This window comes from Chlorocebus sabaeus, chromosome 14, assembly GCF_047675955.1.
Source record: "Chlorocebus sabaeus isolate Y175 chromosome 14, mChlSab1.0.hap1, whole genome shotgun sequence".
NCBI lineage: Eukaryota > Metazoa > Chordata > Mammalia > Primates > Cercopithecidae > Chlorocebus > Chlorocebus sabaeus.
In genome coordinates, this window is record NC_132917.1 from 92,776,332 (window position 1) to 92,791,869 (window position 15,538).

Here is a 15,538-nt window from a genome sequence, read left to right on the forward strand (position 1 = left end):
TTATTAGTCAGCCTTACAAATGAAGGAAATACTGACGTATGCTCCAACATGGATGAACCTTGAGGACAATATGCTCAGTAAAACAAGTCATTCACAAAAAGACAAATATGGCATGATTCCACGTATATGAGGTGCCTAGAGTAGTCAGACTCACAATGAAAATAGAATGGTGGTTTCCAAAGACCCCAGGGGTCAGGGGCAGAGTTTCAGTTGGGGATGATGAAAAAAGTTCTGGAGATGGAGAGTGGTGATGGTTTCACAACAATGTGAGTATAGTTAATGCCACTGAATGATACACTTAAAAAATAGTTCAAATGGTATATATATATTTTTATATTTTATATATTTTATATTTATAAAATTATATATTTATATTTATATATTTTATATATTTATTATATTTTATAATATATATATTTTATAATATATTTATTATTTTTTATATATATATATATATTTTTTTTGAGACAGAGTTTCACTCTGTTTTGCCCAGGCTTGCGTGCAGTTGTGCAATCTCGTTTCACTGCAACCTCTACCTGCCGGGATTCAAGTGATTCTCCTGCCTCAGCCCCCTGAGTAGCTGGGATTACAGGTGCACACCACCACGCCCAGCTGATTATTTTTATGTATTTATTTATTTATTTTATTTTTATTTTTTTGAGATAGAGTCTCACTGTGTTGCCCAGGCTGGAGTGCTGTGGCGTGATCTTGGCTCACTGCAACCTTCGCCTCCCGGGTTCAAGCACTTCACTGCCTCAGCCTCCCGAGTAGCTGGGATTACAGGTGCCCGCCACCACGCCCTGCTAATTTTTGTATTTTTAGTAGAAATGGGGTTTCACCATGTTGGCCACGCTGATCTCGAACTTCTGACCTGAGGTGATCCGCCAGCCTCGGCCTCCCAAAGTGCTGGGATTACAAGCATGAGCCACCGCGCCCAGCCTAAAGTGGTAAATTTTATCTTATATATATTTTACCACAATAAAAAAAAGATACAGAACTAGGGTGAAGGTGGGGGAAACTGTATATGGTGTGACCCATGTAAGAAATTGCCAAAATATTTATAATAATTTATTTAAGAGTTCGAGAGCAGAATGATTTTATACTAATTTAACACTACTTTGTACATTTGAAGTTTTCTAACACAATGTATTCTATTACAAAAAAGGGACACTAAATTTTGGGAGGAGCTAAACATCATTTTTGTCTGTTTCTGTGCAAATGCCTCTGTTGTATTGTCTGTTCCTGGCAAGGTGAATTATTTATACACAGCATTATCCATGCTCACGACCATGGGAAACAGTCCAGCCCATCTATTAGGGCAATACTGCAAATAATTCATATTGGTCTAGCTCCTCTGACTTTCAGAACAAGCTCCTTGAGCAGTTCTCAGGGAGGTCCAAATGGAGTCAATCAGCACAAAACGTGCTAAGTGTTTGGCTGGCAGTCTGAGCCTTCCCTTCTGCTGCGTAAGCTATCAGGAGGCCAGAAAGAATTTGCTGCACCAGCAGTCCCTGGACCAGAGTTTGGCAGTAGGGCGGAGCTTTAGGCAGGACCTTTCAAGAAGAGGCCAACACAGTCGGTGTTTTCTTTTGCATAAAAATATATGATAAACATCAAATGTATCATATAATAAATATGGATGAGTTGAAGGAAGGAAAGAATTACCTATAAGCCTACAACCTAGAGATAAGCATTGTGAACATTTCTGTATACTGTATATATATTCCAGATAGTTTTCTTTTCTTGTTCTCCTTTTCACTCCCTTTTCCCATCCTTTTCCTTCCCCCATCTCTCATTTTCCTTGTTAAAAACTCATACGAAGAAATACCTGTGTAAGTATATCTACCCACATGCAAATATACACATGCATATGCATGTATATGTGTATATATAAAACAAGTCACACGATTGGTAGACAGGCTCCTGCACTGCACATCCCCTGAGGAGTCCCATTCGCTCCAGGGCTAGGTGAACAGTGCCTCTGGGGTAGTAGAGTGCACGGCATAAGCATCACAGCAGCCCTGGGAAAGATGATGGTTTATCTCATCTCCCCCCTCCACTTCCAACTCCAGTCTACACCAAGATTAAAGAGGAACTCATGTTTTCTTCTTCATCGGTTTCGAACTTACCTTTAGATTCCCTAATCCATTCAGAGGTCACTCTTATGTGTGTTTTGATATATGGATCTCTTTTTTATGTTTTTCTAAATGACTACCCTGTATCCCAGCAATATGAGATGCCACCTTTATCTTTCATCTTTTCATATGGAGCAATTTTTAAAAATTGAATACAGTACAGTGTGTGTCTTAGTGCAGTGGCATGATCATGGCTCATGGCAGCCTTGACCTCCTGGCCTCAAGCAAACCTCCCATCTTGGCCTCCCAAAGTGCTGGGATTACAGACATGAGCCACTGTGCCTAGCCTAAAAATATTTTCTCCATCTTCCACAAGTGTTCTTGGTGGAAAAGTTGGTCTAATACCTTCATGGTTTGAAGCAGAAGTTTGAGAACATTCACTGTTATATCTCAAATCAGTGGTCTGAAAGATTAAGCCAAAAGTCTGTCTTGGCTGTTATAACAAAGTTCCATAAACTGGATAGCTTATAAATAACAGAAATTTATTTCTTATAGTTCTGGAGACTGGGAAGTCCAAAATCGAGCCACCAGCAGATGTGGTGTCTGGTGAGGTCCTGCTTTCTAGTTCATAGATGTCATCTTCCAGCTGTGTCCTCACATGGGGGAAGAGGCAAGGAATCTCTCTCGGGCTTCTTTCACAAGGGCACTATTCCCATTCATAAAAGTTCTGCCCCCAAAACTTAATTACCTCCCCTAATTACCTCCCATACCTCCCTTTTATTTAATACTATCACATTGGGGGTTAACATTTTAACATATGAATGGGGGGATACATACAGATATTCAGACCATAGAAGTATATATGCAAAATTATAGTGGCCTAGATAGATAATATTATCTCCTTCTAGGAAAAGAAGGGGATAAATTAAATTACATTAAAATTAATTTTATTTTATTCTGGTGGGCAGCTAAAGGAGGGACAGTTCACCCTTATCCAATTAAAGTCTTGAAATAATTCAAGACTAGTTTCAATCTTGTGAGATGTTTATTTCCAGTATGTTCCTCCTCCGAAGGGGTGGATTTCCTGAAAGCCTAGAGTATTTATCAGGTTCCCTTCACATTGATGAGACCTGCACTCTAATTTTTGTTTTCTCAATGCTGTGATACTACTGGTCTCAGCATAGCTGCTGCCGTCTGCATAGTTTTTCTGCCTCTTGACCCGTGTTACTTAGGAAAAGGTGCTGGCTGCTGGCTGCCTTGGTAGTGCTCCAGGACCTTAAAACAACTGTTTTATTTTACATTTTAAAATTTTGGGGGTTTTTGTTGTTGTTGTTGTTGTTTATAGACAAGGTCTCGCACTGTTGCCCAGATTGGAATGCAGTGGCATGATCATGGCTCATGGCAGCCTTGACCTCCTGGCCTCAGGCAAACCTCCCATCTTGGCCTCCCAAAGTGCTGGGATTACAGACATGAGCCACTGTGCCTAGCCTAAAAATATTTTCTCCATCTTCCACAAGTGTTCTTGGTGGAAAAGTTGGTCTGATACCTTCATGGTTTGAAGCAGAAGTTTGAGAACATTCACTGTTATATCTCAAATCAGTGGTCTGAAAGATTAAGCCAAAAATATCATACAAACCAGAAAGTAAAAGCAGAAATTATGCATGACAAAAATAGTTGAATTGGAGGATAAATCCAGGACATTCAACTTGCAAATCATGGAGTTTCTAGAAGGAGAAAAATGAAGAGATTCAGGAGAGGCAATAATGAAGCAAATGGTAGAAGAAATTTTCTTTGAGCCAATTTATGACCCAAATGTGTAGATTATAACTGTACCTGGGTTCTGGGTGAGACACACTGGTAAGATTCCTGAACTCTTAGTACTTTCAGACAAAAGAAAGCTTATTTATGGAGGGAAATCATTTAGACTAGCCCCAGGTTTCTTCTCGGCAGCTCTGGAGGCCTGAAGATGTGGGAATTAAGTCTCCAGGCTGCTGAATGGAAGGGCCTTCAACTCAATGTTCTACACAGAGAACTCATCATTAAGCAGACAGTGGGAAGGACAGACATGTAGATCTTCAAGGACATAGTGAATGCATCTCCCCAACTGAGAAAAATATCCAGAAACAACTCTAACTAAATCACAGAGAGCAGAGACTCCAGATAAGAAAAGGTGAAGATGACACAGGATAATAGTATGGTATCCTGGCTGTTAAGAGTCAAATTTCTTAGAAGAGAAGCTGCCAGGCTAAGGGAGATTCTAACTGCAGCCTCAGATGAAGAGCATTCGACTATCTCAGCCAAACTTAAAAGCAGGGGTGGAAGTGAGGGGAGAAAAGAGGACAAAAACATAGTTTGAAGGGCTGAAGGAAGAGGGAGGAGAGTAGGGAAGTTTTATTGAGGAGTTTCTATTGACTTTCTCCGCATGATGTAGCTTGTACTCAAGTCATATTAGGACACAGCCATGGCATTGCCTTCGTGCTAGACCCACGTGTCTCTCAAGTGTGCACCTCTGATTCTCAGTGGCTTTGTTTTTCTCCCTTCCGTTTTAACATTCAGAAATGAGAAGACCCAGAAAGCTAGGCTGGCCAGGTGAGGGCCTCGGTTCTGCAACGGAGCAGCTGTTAGGATGTGGTACAAAGCCATATTAATGGGCTGAGGGATCTAAGTGTCAACGGCAGCTGATGGACAAATTCTCTCCCAGGAATCAAAAGTAAAGGAAGGGGAAGGAGACAGCTGGCGTGCATTCTCTGCCCGCTCCCTGGTGCCCCAATGTCTTGGCATTTCACTGTGCTGGGTTCTTTGGGGCCAGTAGTGTGATTCTCTGCACTGGAAATTCAGGGGACATTTCACGTGTAGGTGGCTGGGATGTTTGAGGCAGGAAGGGATGAGGGGCGTTGAAATGTATTGCCACTCTAAGGGAACTGAAGCTGGGAGGAGCATCTCAGCAGTCACTCCCCCGGCACTCCCACGTCCTCCCAGCCTACAATTCCAAGGGCATACAGCTCTGCCTCATTTCTAAAGAATAACTATGAAAACGCTGGGAGCTGGAGGGACTGGGACTTTTATGTATTTATTTATTTTGTAGGGTGAGGAGCTATTATTCAAAGAGAAATGTTTGAGATCATATGAACAAAACAGTTGCTGTAGACATCTATGTTCATTCATGGAAACTGATTTTTGTTACATAAAACCTCACCTCTCGATAGGATGGATTAAAATGAGATTCTAGATATTGTTTTCTTTCTTTTGAATTTTTTGTAGTAATTATTCATGTTCATCGCAGAGAAAATTAGAGTAATTAAAATGGAAACAAAGCAGATTTTAAAATGCCAAGATATAACCATAGTTTGAGGATTATCCTTCTAGAAAGACTTCTCTATGTCCACCTGTATACAACTGAAAACAAATGGCATCTTGCCATACACGCTATTCTGTAATTTGGGTATGGTATGGTATGGTATGGTATGGTATGTGTTTTCTCAATACTGCATCTTGGAGAGGATTCCATGACCAGGCTTCCAGTTCCATTGTAATGGCGACTCCGTGCTTTGTAACTTCTGTGTATGGTAATTTCCTATAGGTGTGTTTCTCTTTTGTAACCTGTTACAAATGTAATGTGTCTGTCTAGGCTTGTAGGAGACTCTGAGGAGGAGTGGCTCAAGGAGGAAATAGAGGCTGCTGCCCAGTCTCTGACCCTGTTTGGAAGGAACATCACACTGGTGGCTCAGAGACTCCATCTTCAGCCAGAATGTCAGCACCACCGGGAGGAGCTAGTGACCGCAGCTCAGCAGATCCTGGTGAACACCACAAAGGTGAGGCTGGTGTCAGAGCTGGCTGGCTGGTCAGTCTGGACAGAGAGCTCATTGCTGTCCTCAGTAGCAGACGCCTGCCCCAGAGAGAGAAACCGGCCCAAGTTTCTGCCAGGACCGCATGCAGAGTTGATCACCAATTTAATAAATGCTAAATGCAGAACCTGTCTTAGAAAGCTGGGTGGATGGCCGGGCGCGGTGGCTCATGCCTGTCATCCCAGCACTTTGGGAGGCTGAGACAGGAGGATCATGAGGTCAGGAGATTGAGACCATCCTGGCTAACACTGTGAAACTCCGTCTTTACTAAAAATACAGAAAATTAGCCGGGCGTGGTGGCGGACGCCTATAGTCCCAGCTACTCGGGAGGCTGAGGCAGGAGAATGGCGTGAACCCGGGAGACAGAGGTTGCAGTGAGCTGAGATCATGCCACTGCACTCCAGCCTGCGTGACAGAGTGAGACTGTCTAAAAAAAGAAAAAAAAAAGAAAAAACAAAAAGAAAGAAAGCTGGGTGGACATACTGAGTTAGGGTCTATGATCTTCAACCCACTGTGCAACCCACTTACCCCCCACACTTAGCCACCAACTTCTAATAAAAATATTTCATCAGAGGGGTCATTTTCCATCTTGCTTTTGTCCAGGAGCCAGGGGAGAGGCTACTGAAACCTCTGTAACTCTCAGCCTGTTTGGCAAACCTGGCTCCAAAGTGAGGGCTCTGCTGCACTGGCATAACTGGAAGGATCTCAGGAGGCCAAGATGATGCCTCAGCCTTCAAATACTCCCCGTTCTCCAGCCCTGACATTCCATCATTACCACACAGCGTTGTTCCCGTTAGAATCCAGATGCCTTGAATATTAGCAAATATTATTGTTAATCCTTAAAACTTTAGGAATGTGGGTTACGCACAAGTATTTGTAAATTAACAGGTCCTTATTAAAGGAAGGTTGGCGATAGGGAGTAGAGAATGTAGAAGGGTTTGTGGTACCTGCTGATGAGAGGAGGACAGGCGGGAAGGGCAGGCTCTTGGAAGTGCTTGGTACCACCTCTGTTGGAGGGAGTACATAAGGAGCTGTCTGAGAATGGCAGGGTGTGGCTAGCAAAGATTTCTCACAGGCACTGCCTGGACAGGCCGCCCCTCCGGCTCCCACCATCCTCATCCAAATAGTAAGTTCTCCCGAAACAGCTTTTGTTGCATGCGGGTTACCACGTAGCCGGTCCACTGCTCCACCCCTACCTACAGACCTGCACTCCAAACCCAGGTTGGACCTCACAGTAAATGTAGTTCAAACGCAAGAGGCCTTAAATTTTCATAAAATCTGACGTATTCGTATAAACACTAGTCCTAAGCGACTTTTTTCCCTGAGATTCTACACTCTTTAGTCTTGGGAGGTGAAGGGGACAAAACATTTGTAAAACCAAGGAGGGAGTAGCTGCCATTGCTCTCGCCATGGCTCCGGAACCGGCAAGCACCTTCGAACCTCTCTGCCTCTCCTTGCCCGAATAGGTACTGCTCCTTGAAGACGCGGCGATGGCGAGGAAGATGGTGCGGGCGGCCGGTTGGTGCCTGACCTGCCTGGACGCGCTGGAAGCGGCGGGAGACGCGGCCTCGCTGCGCGGCCCCTTGGCAGACCTGGCCGCGGCACTGCTGCGCCTGGGGGAACTGGCAGCGCACAGGCCAGAGGAGCGCCCGGGCCGCGCGGGCAGCTTGCTTCGGAGCTGCGTCCCCCCACTGATCGCGGCCGTCCGCGGCCACCTGCGGCATCCGCGCGATCTGCAGCTGGCCCCCTCCCGGCGCCGGGTTTGCGCTCTGGCCAGGAAGGCCCTCGGCGAGCTCTTGGTGCGGCTAGACCCTGGCGCCGCGGCCCCGGTGGCCGGCTCGTGGAATGGCGCGCTAGCCCGACGCCTGAGGCAGTTGCACCAGCTGCTGGTGGCGCCGGAGCCCAAGCCCCTGCACCTCGGCCTGCTGGACCCCCCGCTGGCCGCCGTGGTCTGGCACTGCATGCGCCTGGCCGCCTGCTCTGCGCCGCCCGAGAGGCTGCACCTGGTGGCCCGCTGCGGCCGGCTGCTGCAGTTGCGAAGCCTCTCGGGGATCAGCGGACCTCCGCGGAGAGGCCAGGGAAGGCCGGAGCCAGGACAAGAGCGCGCGGCGCTGTGGGCCGCGACCCAGGCCCTCTTTCAGGGGTTCCGCACTGGGCTACTCCGCCAGATCCTGGACACCTTCACGGACACGCAAAGTCCTCTCCTAAGGCTGTTCCAGGTGGCGGTGGCGACTCCCGCAGACAGCGCCCCTTATCATGACGAGGCCTTGCCAAAGAGCCTCCAGCTTTTTCTTGCTACTTTCCATGACAGGGCCAAGCAGATGCTCAGAGTGGCTCGCTTGGCACTGGTTTGCTGCCCTCGACAAGAAATTGGCAGAGACATGGAGGCCGCCATGGCAGGCATTTGGGGGCTCGTGGTAAGAGTGCAACAGCTTTTCTCAGGAAGCCCCCAAGGGTCTGGCCGGGACTGGAACCCTGTCACCCTGCAGGCCCTGCTTCGGGCTTGGGCCAGGGAATCCGAACACCTGTTGGCATGTTTTGATGATGTTCTCAGTATTCCTGAGTTCCTGAGTGTGTCCATTCAGGAAATGACCAAGCACTTGGACTTCTTTACATGGGCTTTGGAGAGTGGCAATTCCAGAGAGTTCTCCCGATGTGTGGCATATCTACAGGGCCGGGCCACACACATAGCACAGGTAATGAGCAGGTGTGTGGGCCGGGAACGAGATCCCATTTTCCGGAATGGCCTGAGAGTCTTGATCCAGCAGCTGGAGCAATCTTCATTGGTCTTGCGTGCAGCTGCTGAGCGCTGTTCACATGAATATGGCTCTCCAGACACTGATGCATTTTTAACCATGGCAAAACATCTGATCTATTCAGCTGAGAGCCTCAAAGAGGGGCTGGATGGGACTAACCACCCAGATATCCTCAGCCCCCTTCGGGACCAAGTCCACAGTTTTGACGTTGCTAAGAGACAGCTTTATTTCATTCTCCCCAGCCTCCAGAGCTCTGCAGCACCTGAACTGAAGTATCAGAGAGCTCCTGGGTTAGGGGAAAATGACCCAGGCACCTCCTATCCACCAACGGACCATTCTCCCCACCCTTTGATTCCTGACCCCTGTCCAAAGAGGAGGGGCTCTCCACCACCTGCCATCAGCAAACTCTTCCTTGCCGTAGAGAACCCTGACCACCAGGCAGTGGCCTCAGCTTGCACCAACCTGCTGGAGCACGATGCAGCTGTGGGTGCAGCCCAAGAGGCCCTGACTGGAGAGGGGCCACTGGGGCCAGAGAGGATGATGGGACTCCAGGGTATCTCAACACTGGCACCTCCTATTATTGACCTAGCAAAAGAGATAGCGCATTGCACAACTGCTAGAACTGACAGGCTTCTGGAAGTGGCTCTCCAGCTGAACGGCAGGACCAGGGAAACCAGGCAGGCTTTGGCAGCCATGGCTGGTGACTGGTACCCTCTGTGTCAACAACTGTTTTGCCACAACCCAGCAGCTGATCTGCCAGAGAGTACAGCAGTGTTCCTGGAGCTTCAGCGGAATTTAGCCTCACTGGTTCAACTAGCAGCTAAAAGTGGTCCCATGGATTTGGATAAAAACAGCCTTGATTCAACTCGCCATCCAGAAGTGCTTTTACAAATGCAAGGCAGATTGAAGGAGGCAGAGACTCATGCTAAACAGTTGTTGGACAAGGTTTTGGCCTTTGATGGTCTCCAAGCCCCCAAGTCGTGGGAAGAAAGTGTTGAGGATGGGTGCCTTCTATGGTCAGTGGCTGTCCAAGACCTGCTCCAGTACGTGGAGCATCTCAGTGGGAGAAAAGGCCTGTTCCTACTGCCCCTGCGGCTGGCAATGAAGAACCAGCAGGGATTGCAGGAAGGGTTGGATCAGGCGGTAGATGTTTCTCAGAGGCTACAAGAGGCTGCCAGGCTGTCCAGCCTACTGTGTGGGGATGAGCAGAAAAAGGGTGAGGTGTCCTTTCTGCGCAGGGAAGTTCATGTACTCACAGATGCCCTGCTGGATGTGGCACAGATCTTGGCCTCTTCCCCCAGACCATCTCCCAGCCTGTCCACACGCTTTGAACTTCTCTGTTTGGAGCTCACCCTTCAAGTTAAGGCCTTGACTGGCCACCTCAGCATCATCAACGCAGACTACGAATGTGCCTTCCAAGATATTATCTTCCCAAGGCCTTCTGTCTGCAAGGATCCCCAGACTAGACCAGAAAGCTCCCTGGAAAGAATGGTGTCTGGTATCCAAGCTGTACAAGAAATTGTGGTAGAAGGTCAAGAGTATGGGCCCTGCCAGGAAGACCTCCTTATGACTCTGGAGAGCATTCTCACCCTCACTAAGGAGGTGGCCCAGAGGATCCCTGTGCTCCGAGAATACCCAGAGGAGTGGGGAATGCACATCCTAGGCTGGCTTCGATGGGAGTGGGCAGCCAAGGCCCACCATGCTGTGGCCGAGCTGCAGGCCTGGAAAGGTGGTCACACCAAGGCCTGCAGACATCTGGCCCAGTGCTTGAAACCTGGGGAGGAGCCAGCAAGGGCCCCAGAACAGGATTCCATCCAACCCCAGGTCTGCGAGGAGGATGCAGCAGGAGCCACTGCAATGGGCAGCGTGGATTCTCAGAGTGCCGCCCCTGGAACTCCCCTAGGGAGCTCAGTGAGGACCTGTATTGCTGGGCCAGCTGTCCCTGGGACAACCACAGTGGACCCGAGCAAGGTAGGGTTCTCAGCATTTTTCCTTCACCCCCACCTCAGTTCTCTTTCTAGTAACCAAGGACCCTGGCAAGTTCCAGAAAAAGCTGTCTTGGTGTCCATGTGTGTAATTCACACTAGGCAGGACAGCACACGCAGACTTTAGGAGCCCGAACTTGGGAAGGAGACTGCCTGGGCTGTGCCTGCCTCTACCATTTCCTTGTTCTGAGATCTCAGAGAAGCTCTGTAGTCATTTGGGGCTTCAGTATTTTTTTTCTAGAAAATAGGAGCTTTGATAATTTCCTGATGAAGAATTAATGAAAGCACGCAAAACATTTGCACTTGCCTAGCATATCGTAAGTATAAATGATGTCTATAATTATTACTGTCTTCCATGAAGTTTTTTCCTGATGACTCTAACTGGAAGCGATTCCCTTGCTGTGACGGACAGCACTCCTCCTCTGGATGAAGATGCAGATGCTACCTCCTTCCTCAGTCCGGGTTCTGTTGTTTGAATCCAACTTGAATCAGCACAGGCAAGAAGGATTTATTGGAAGGATGTTGGGTCTACTGAACACCATTCACACACATTCATTTCTTTCCAGGGCAGCAGACAGGACACTTAGGCACCATGGGTCCCAAACATTTGATTTACTTATTTTTGCCCATGACCAAAGTCGGTCAGAGTTACCATAGGTTGGCAGTGCCTGAGAAGTTTCCAAGCAGAAATGCTCAGCCCAGCGTGTGATGCACAACCTGAGCTATCCCCGTTATGACCTTATGCCTAGCTGCACTGACCCCCTCAAACTGTTCCCTGGGTCTTCTCCTGAGATGAAACCGACCAGACCATGTGTTTTTCTGCCCCACTGCTCTTTACTTCACTTGGCTCAATACGATGTCATTACCATGTGAAGGGACCTTATTCCCAAAGGAGCAGGGAGGAGAGCAGGCACAGTTCCCTTTTTCCCTGTAGCCTGACTCTTCTGTGCTCAGACTCTATCTTTTAGGCTTGCCTCACTCCGTATCTCCTGGTCTCATGAATTCAGGTGCCGTGCGGGCTCCTTCTTTTCTTACCGGTTTTGCCGTAGGTTCTTCCTGACACATACTTAAAGCCACTGGATTCACTGACTTAACATACTCTGTTTCTGTCAGTTCACCTGTACATTCCCCTTCTCATCAGTATCTGCTGAGGGAGCATCTCTCATAGGTGCAAGGCAGGGTGACACTGGCCATCCAGAATCAGGAGAGAGCAGCAAATTCAGCAGCCCCCATTACCATGCCTGTCCATGAATGGACATCATCGCTCCCATTGGAGGTTTCTTCTGGATGAAGAGCAAAGCCTCACAATTCCAAGGTTTCTACCCCAGGGAAGCACTTTCCTTGTACACACACAGTTCCAGTGTGAAAAAGCACAGGAAAAAGGACTCTGCCTGGAGGGCTTATCCTCAGGTGTGTGGGAGAATCGCCATCCGTGTTGTGTGTCTGACCCACTCTCCCATTCTCTGGGGCTTCTGCAGTGCAGAGACACACCCTCCATTCAACCCGGAACAGCACCTCGCACAGCCGTCAGAACCTGCTGAGGGAGCTCATGGGTTTGGGAAGGGGCTTGTGCATCTTCTGGGCACTTGTAAGTCACCATCTGGAAATTCTTTATTCTAGTTATCAGGGTCTCCAATACACAGTCCTAGGTCTCTTTCATTATTGAAGACCCTAGGGACATTTCTAAATTTGGGCCTTAAGAGGTTGCTGACTGTTAAATATGGATTGAAAAGAACATTTCCTAGTTTCCTAACCCTTGGATCAAGGACCGCCAGATCACATTTGCCATTTTCTCCCTTCTTGGTCTTTGGTCATTGCAGTTGAGTCTTAGCGTCAGCTTTCTCTCCCTTTCTCTTCTCTTCACCTATGCCTGGGCCCCATCTGGATGGCTTGCTGGCCCTCAGTGTAATTAGTTCCACCACAGAAGAGGCTTCAGCATTCAGGGCACATCCCGTTCCATCTAAAAAAAGGCCAACAAAGCAGTAGAGTACATTGCAAAGGTGTCAGATGGTAGGGATGACTTAATTGAAGACGTCAACACAAAAACAATAGCAAAGCCAGGTGACCTCTCAATGTGTGCTAGCTCAGAAAGGCTAAACTATCAGCGACTGAACTTTACGGATTCCTTCTGACTCCTTCTTCAGGTCCTTCCTGCCAAGCGCAGTATCTGACATATTGCTGGTGCACAGTAAGAGATTTTGAATGCTGGCTAGGATGCTGGAGACAGTCTAGAAGTGCAGAAGAGGTTCAAAATTGGGGTAAAAATGATCAGAGGAGGCATGAGCAGATTTTCTAGATGTCTTCTAAAAGGAGGGCAGTGTTGAGTTGAGCTTCAAAGGAAGTAGGCGATTGAAATTGCAAATGAGGATGGGAAGAACTTCCCAGGAAATAACAGCTCTGAGATGAGCTTGAACCCAGAGGTTCTCCCGGCGCTTTTGAGATTTAGATTTGCTCCTGATGTGGAAGAGGATACTGTGTGGTTGCAGAGGGAGGCAGCCTGCAGGTAGGCCTTCTCTGGGGATGCTCTTCACCCAGCTCCAACTATGCACCTGGCTGGTTGCTGTTCTCGGCATCTGGACAACTTCTGAGTCAAATGTGAGAAATCAGGATGGGGGCCAAGTGCCCAGGTGATGCACCCACATTCCAGGTCGGGTCACTTAGAGCCCATCCTCTGCAATGTCCTGGTGCCAGACCCACATATGTCCTCTCATCTGTCACATAACAGCTGCCCACTTAAACACCCATCTGAGCTCTGTAACTACAGCCAAAGTGTACGATCCATCCATGTCTTGGTCCATTGAGTGTTGCTATAACAGAATACCTGAGACTCCATAGCTAATAATGAAAAGAGGCTTATTTGGCTCATGATTCTGGTAGCTGGAAAGTTTAAGACCGGGCATCTGCACCTGGTGAGAGCCTCAGACTGCTTCGAGTCATGTGGAAAGCCGAACTGGAATCAGTGAGTACTGGTGAGACAGGAAGCGGGTGGAGAGAGGTGCCAGACTCTTAAAACGACCAGCTCTGGAGGGAGCTAATGGAACAATGACTTTCTCACCACCTCCTGACCCCAGGGAGGGCATTCATCCATTCGTGAAGGATCAACCCCCAGATCCAAACATTGGATCTCACCAGCACCACCTCCCAACATTGCCACATTGGGGATTCAATTTCAAGATGAGCTTGGGCGGGGAAAACCCAACTTTATCCAACCATAGCATCCCAACCTGTCCACAGATGATGAGTTTTCTCATTCCACCATCATTAGCCTCAGTGCTCTTCCAGGGTGCTCCACTGTGAGGGAGGATGACAAGGACACAGTGACTAACAAGGTGTGGGTGAGGGACGCATGCACCCAGCAGGTCTCTCCACAGGGCTGGCACAGGTGTCCTTTGATTTCCACTCCTTTCTTGGTGAAATATTTGCTGTGCTTATAGCCTTAGAGCAAATAGAATCATGAACCTCTATCTCCCAATTTAGATAGAGTCTACCGTCATATTCATGACCTTGCACTTTACAACAGCTACAATTTTTCCCCTTCTGAGGCATGAGTCTGCTACCTTGGGGAATTTGGGGAGAAGCAGGAATGGGGGTGGGCCTGGAGGTTCTTTCCACCCATGTTCCCTGCCCCACTTGCAGCAAGGGCACAGCCCCTGACCTTGAAGAAATCAGGGTCTAGTGGGTGAGTTAGAGATGGACGCTCTTGACCATTTGTTACTGGATTTACCTCCAAGTGCAGAGCAGCTCATCTTGATTCCAAGGTCTAGAAAAGGCCTAAGGGAGGCTTCACTAAAGGTTCAGTAGGAAAATCACCTGACCTCGCTGTGAGTGCTCAACCCACTGCTGGATATCAGAGGCTGCTCTTTTTCTCTCTCACTAGAAAGTAACAACAACCGGCCAGACACAGTGGCTCATGCCTGTAATCCCAGCACTCTGGGAGGCTGAGGTGGGCGGATCTTGGGTCAGAAGATAGAGACCATCCTAGCTACCACAGTGAAACCCTATCTCTACTAAAAATACAAAAAATTAACCTGGTGTGGTGGCACGTGCTTGTAGTCCCAGCTACTCAGGAGGCTGAGGCAGGAGAATAACCTGAACCCGGGAGGCGGAGGTTTCATGAGCCAAGATGGTGCCACTGCACTCCAGCCTGGGCAACAGAGCGAGACTCTGTCTCAAAAAAAAAAAAAAGAAAAAAAGTAATAACAACCAAGTTAACAGGGGAAAAAAGTCACAATTATTTGCAACAATTGTTCCCTTTCATGTAGAATAACTGACATGAAAGTGTTTGGGCTCCCAAAGTTAAAACATTCAAAGATGCCTGAATTTCTTCAAGGGGCTACAGACTCCGTTCTCCCATGAAAGGCCTGAACATTTACAGAGGAAAACAAAATGTGATATTTTAACACTTCTGGGATCTAAGTGTGCCAGATTTCTGTTTATACAAATTCTGGGTGAATGCAGCCTAAATTAATAGGGAATCATTTCATCTCCTCTTCTCACTTGGAGGAGATTGCCAAGAGCTGCTAGAATTGGTAAATTGGGGTTTTTCTCTAAAAAAAGAAAAGATAAAAGGACATTGACTTCTCCACTGTATTTTAAAGGTCTGAGTGTCAGAAATTTATGAGTTCTAGCCTGTTGTCTTCTTTCAGCAGCAAAGCAGCCCCCAGTCCCCGTCCCCCCGCTGCCCAGCCACAGCAGCGGTGCCCGCTGAGCTGAACCAGCCCCTCCCAGAGGACGGCAGCACGGACAGGGACAGCAGAATCACCCGGATCACTCGAGCGATGGCCAAGGAGGTGTTCCTGATGGCTCGGAGTTTGAGGAGGAGAGGATGTGTCCTGGTACTTGGGCTTCAGCCATCTGTGGTGGTGGGAGGACTGAGG

General features: G+C 48.0%; 1 protein-coding gene across 3 annotated transcripts in view; it reads left to right on the forward strand.

Moving 5' to 3' along the window:
• LOC103241267 (uncharacterized) overlaps positions 1 to 15,538 on the forward strand; it is a 59,785-nt gene that overhangs the window by 31,119 nt on the left and 13,128 nt on the right. For 2 of the 3 annotated variants that reach the window (XM_073023152.1, XM_073023153.1), the window contains exons 3-5: positions 5,704 to 5,887; positions 7,387 to 10,647; positions 15,308 to 15,496. In XM_073023152.1, the coding sequence (XP_072879253.1) occupies positions 5,704 to 5,887; positions 7,387 to 10,647; positions 15,308 to 15,496 (3,634 nt within the window). The remainder of the gene's footprint in view (positions 1 to 5,703; positions 5,888 to 7,386; positions 10,648 to 15,307; positions 15,497 to 15,538) is intronic. The other variant, XM_073023154.1, reaches the window with a different exon arrangement.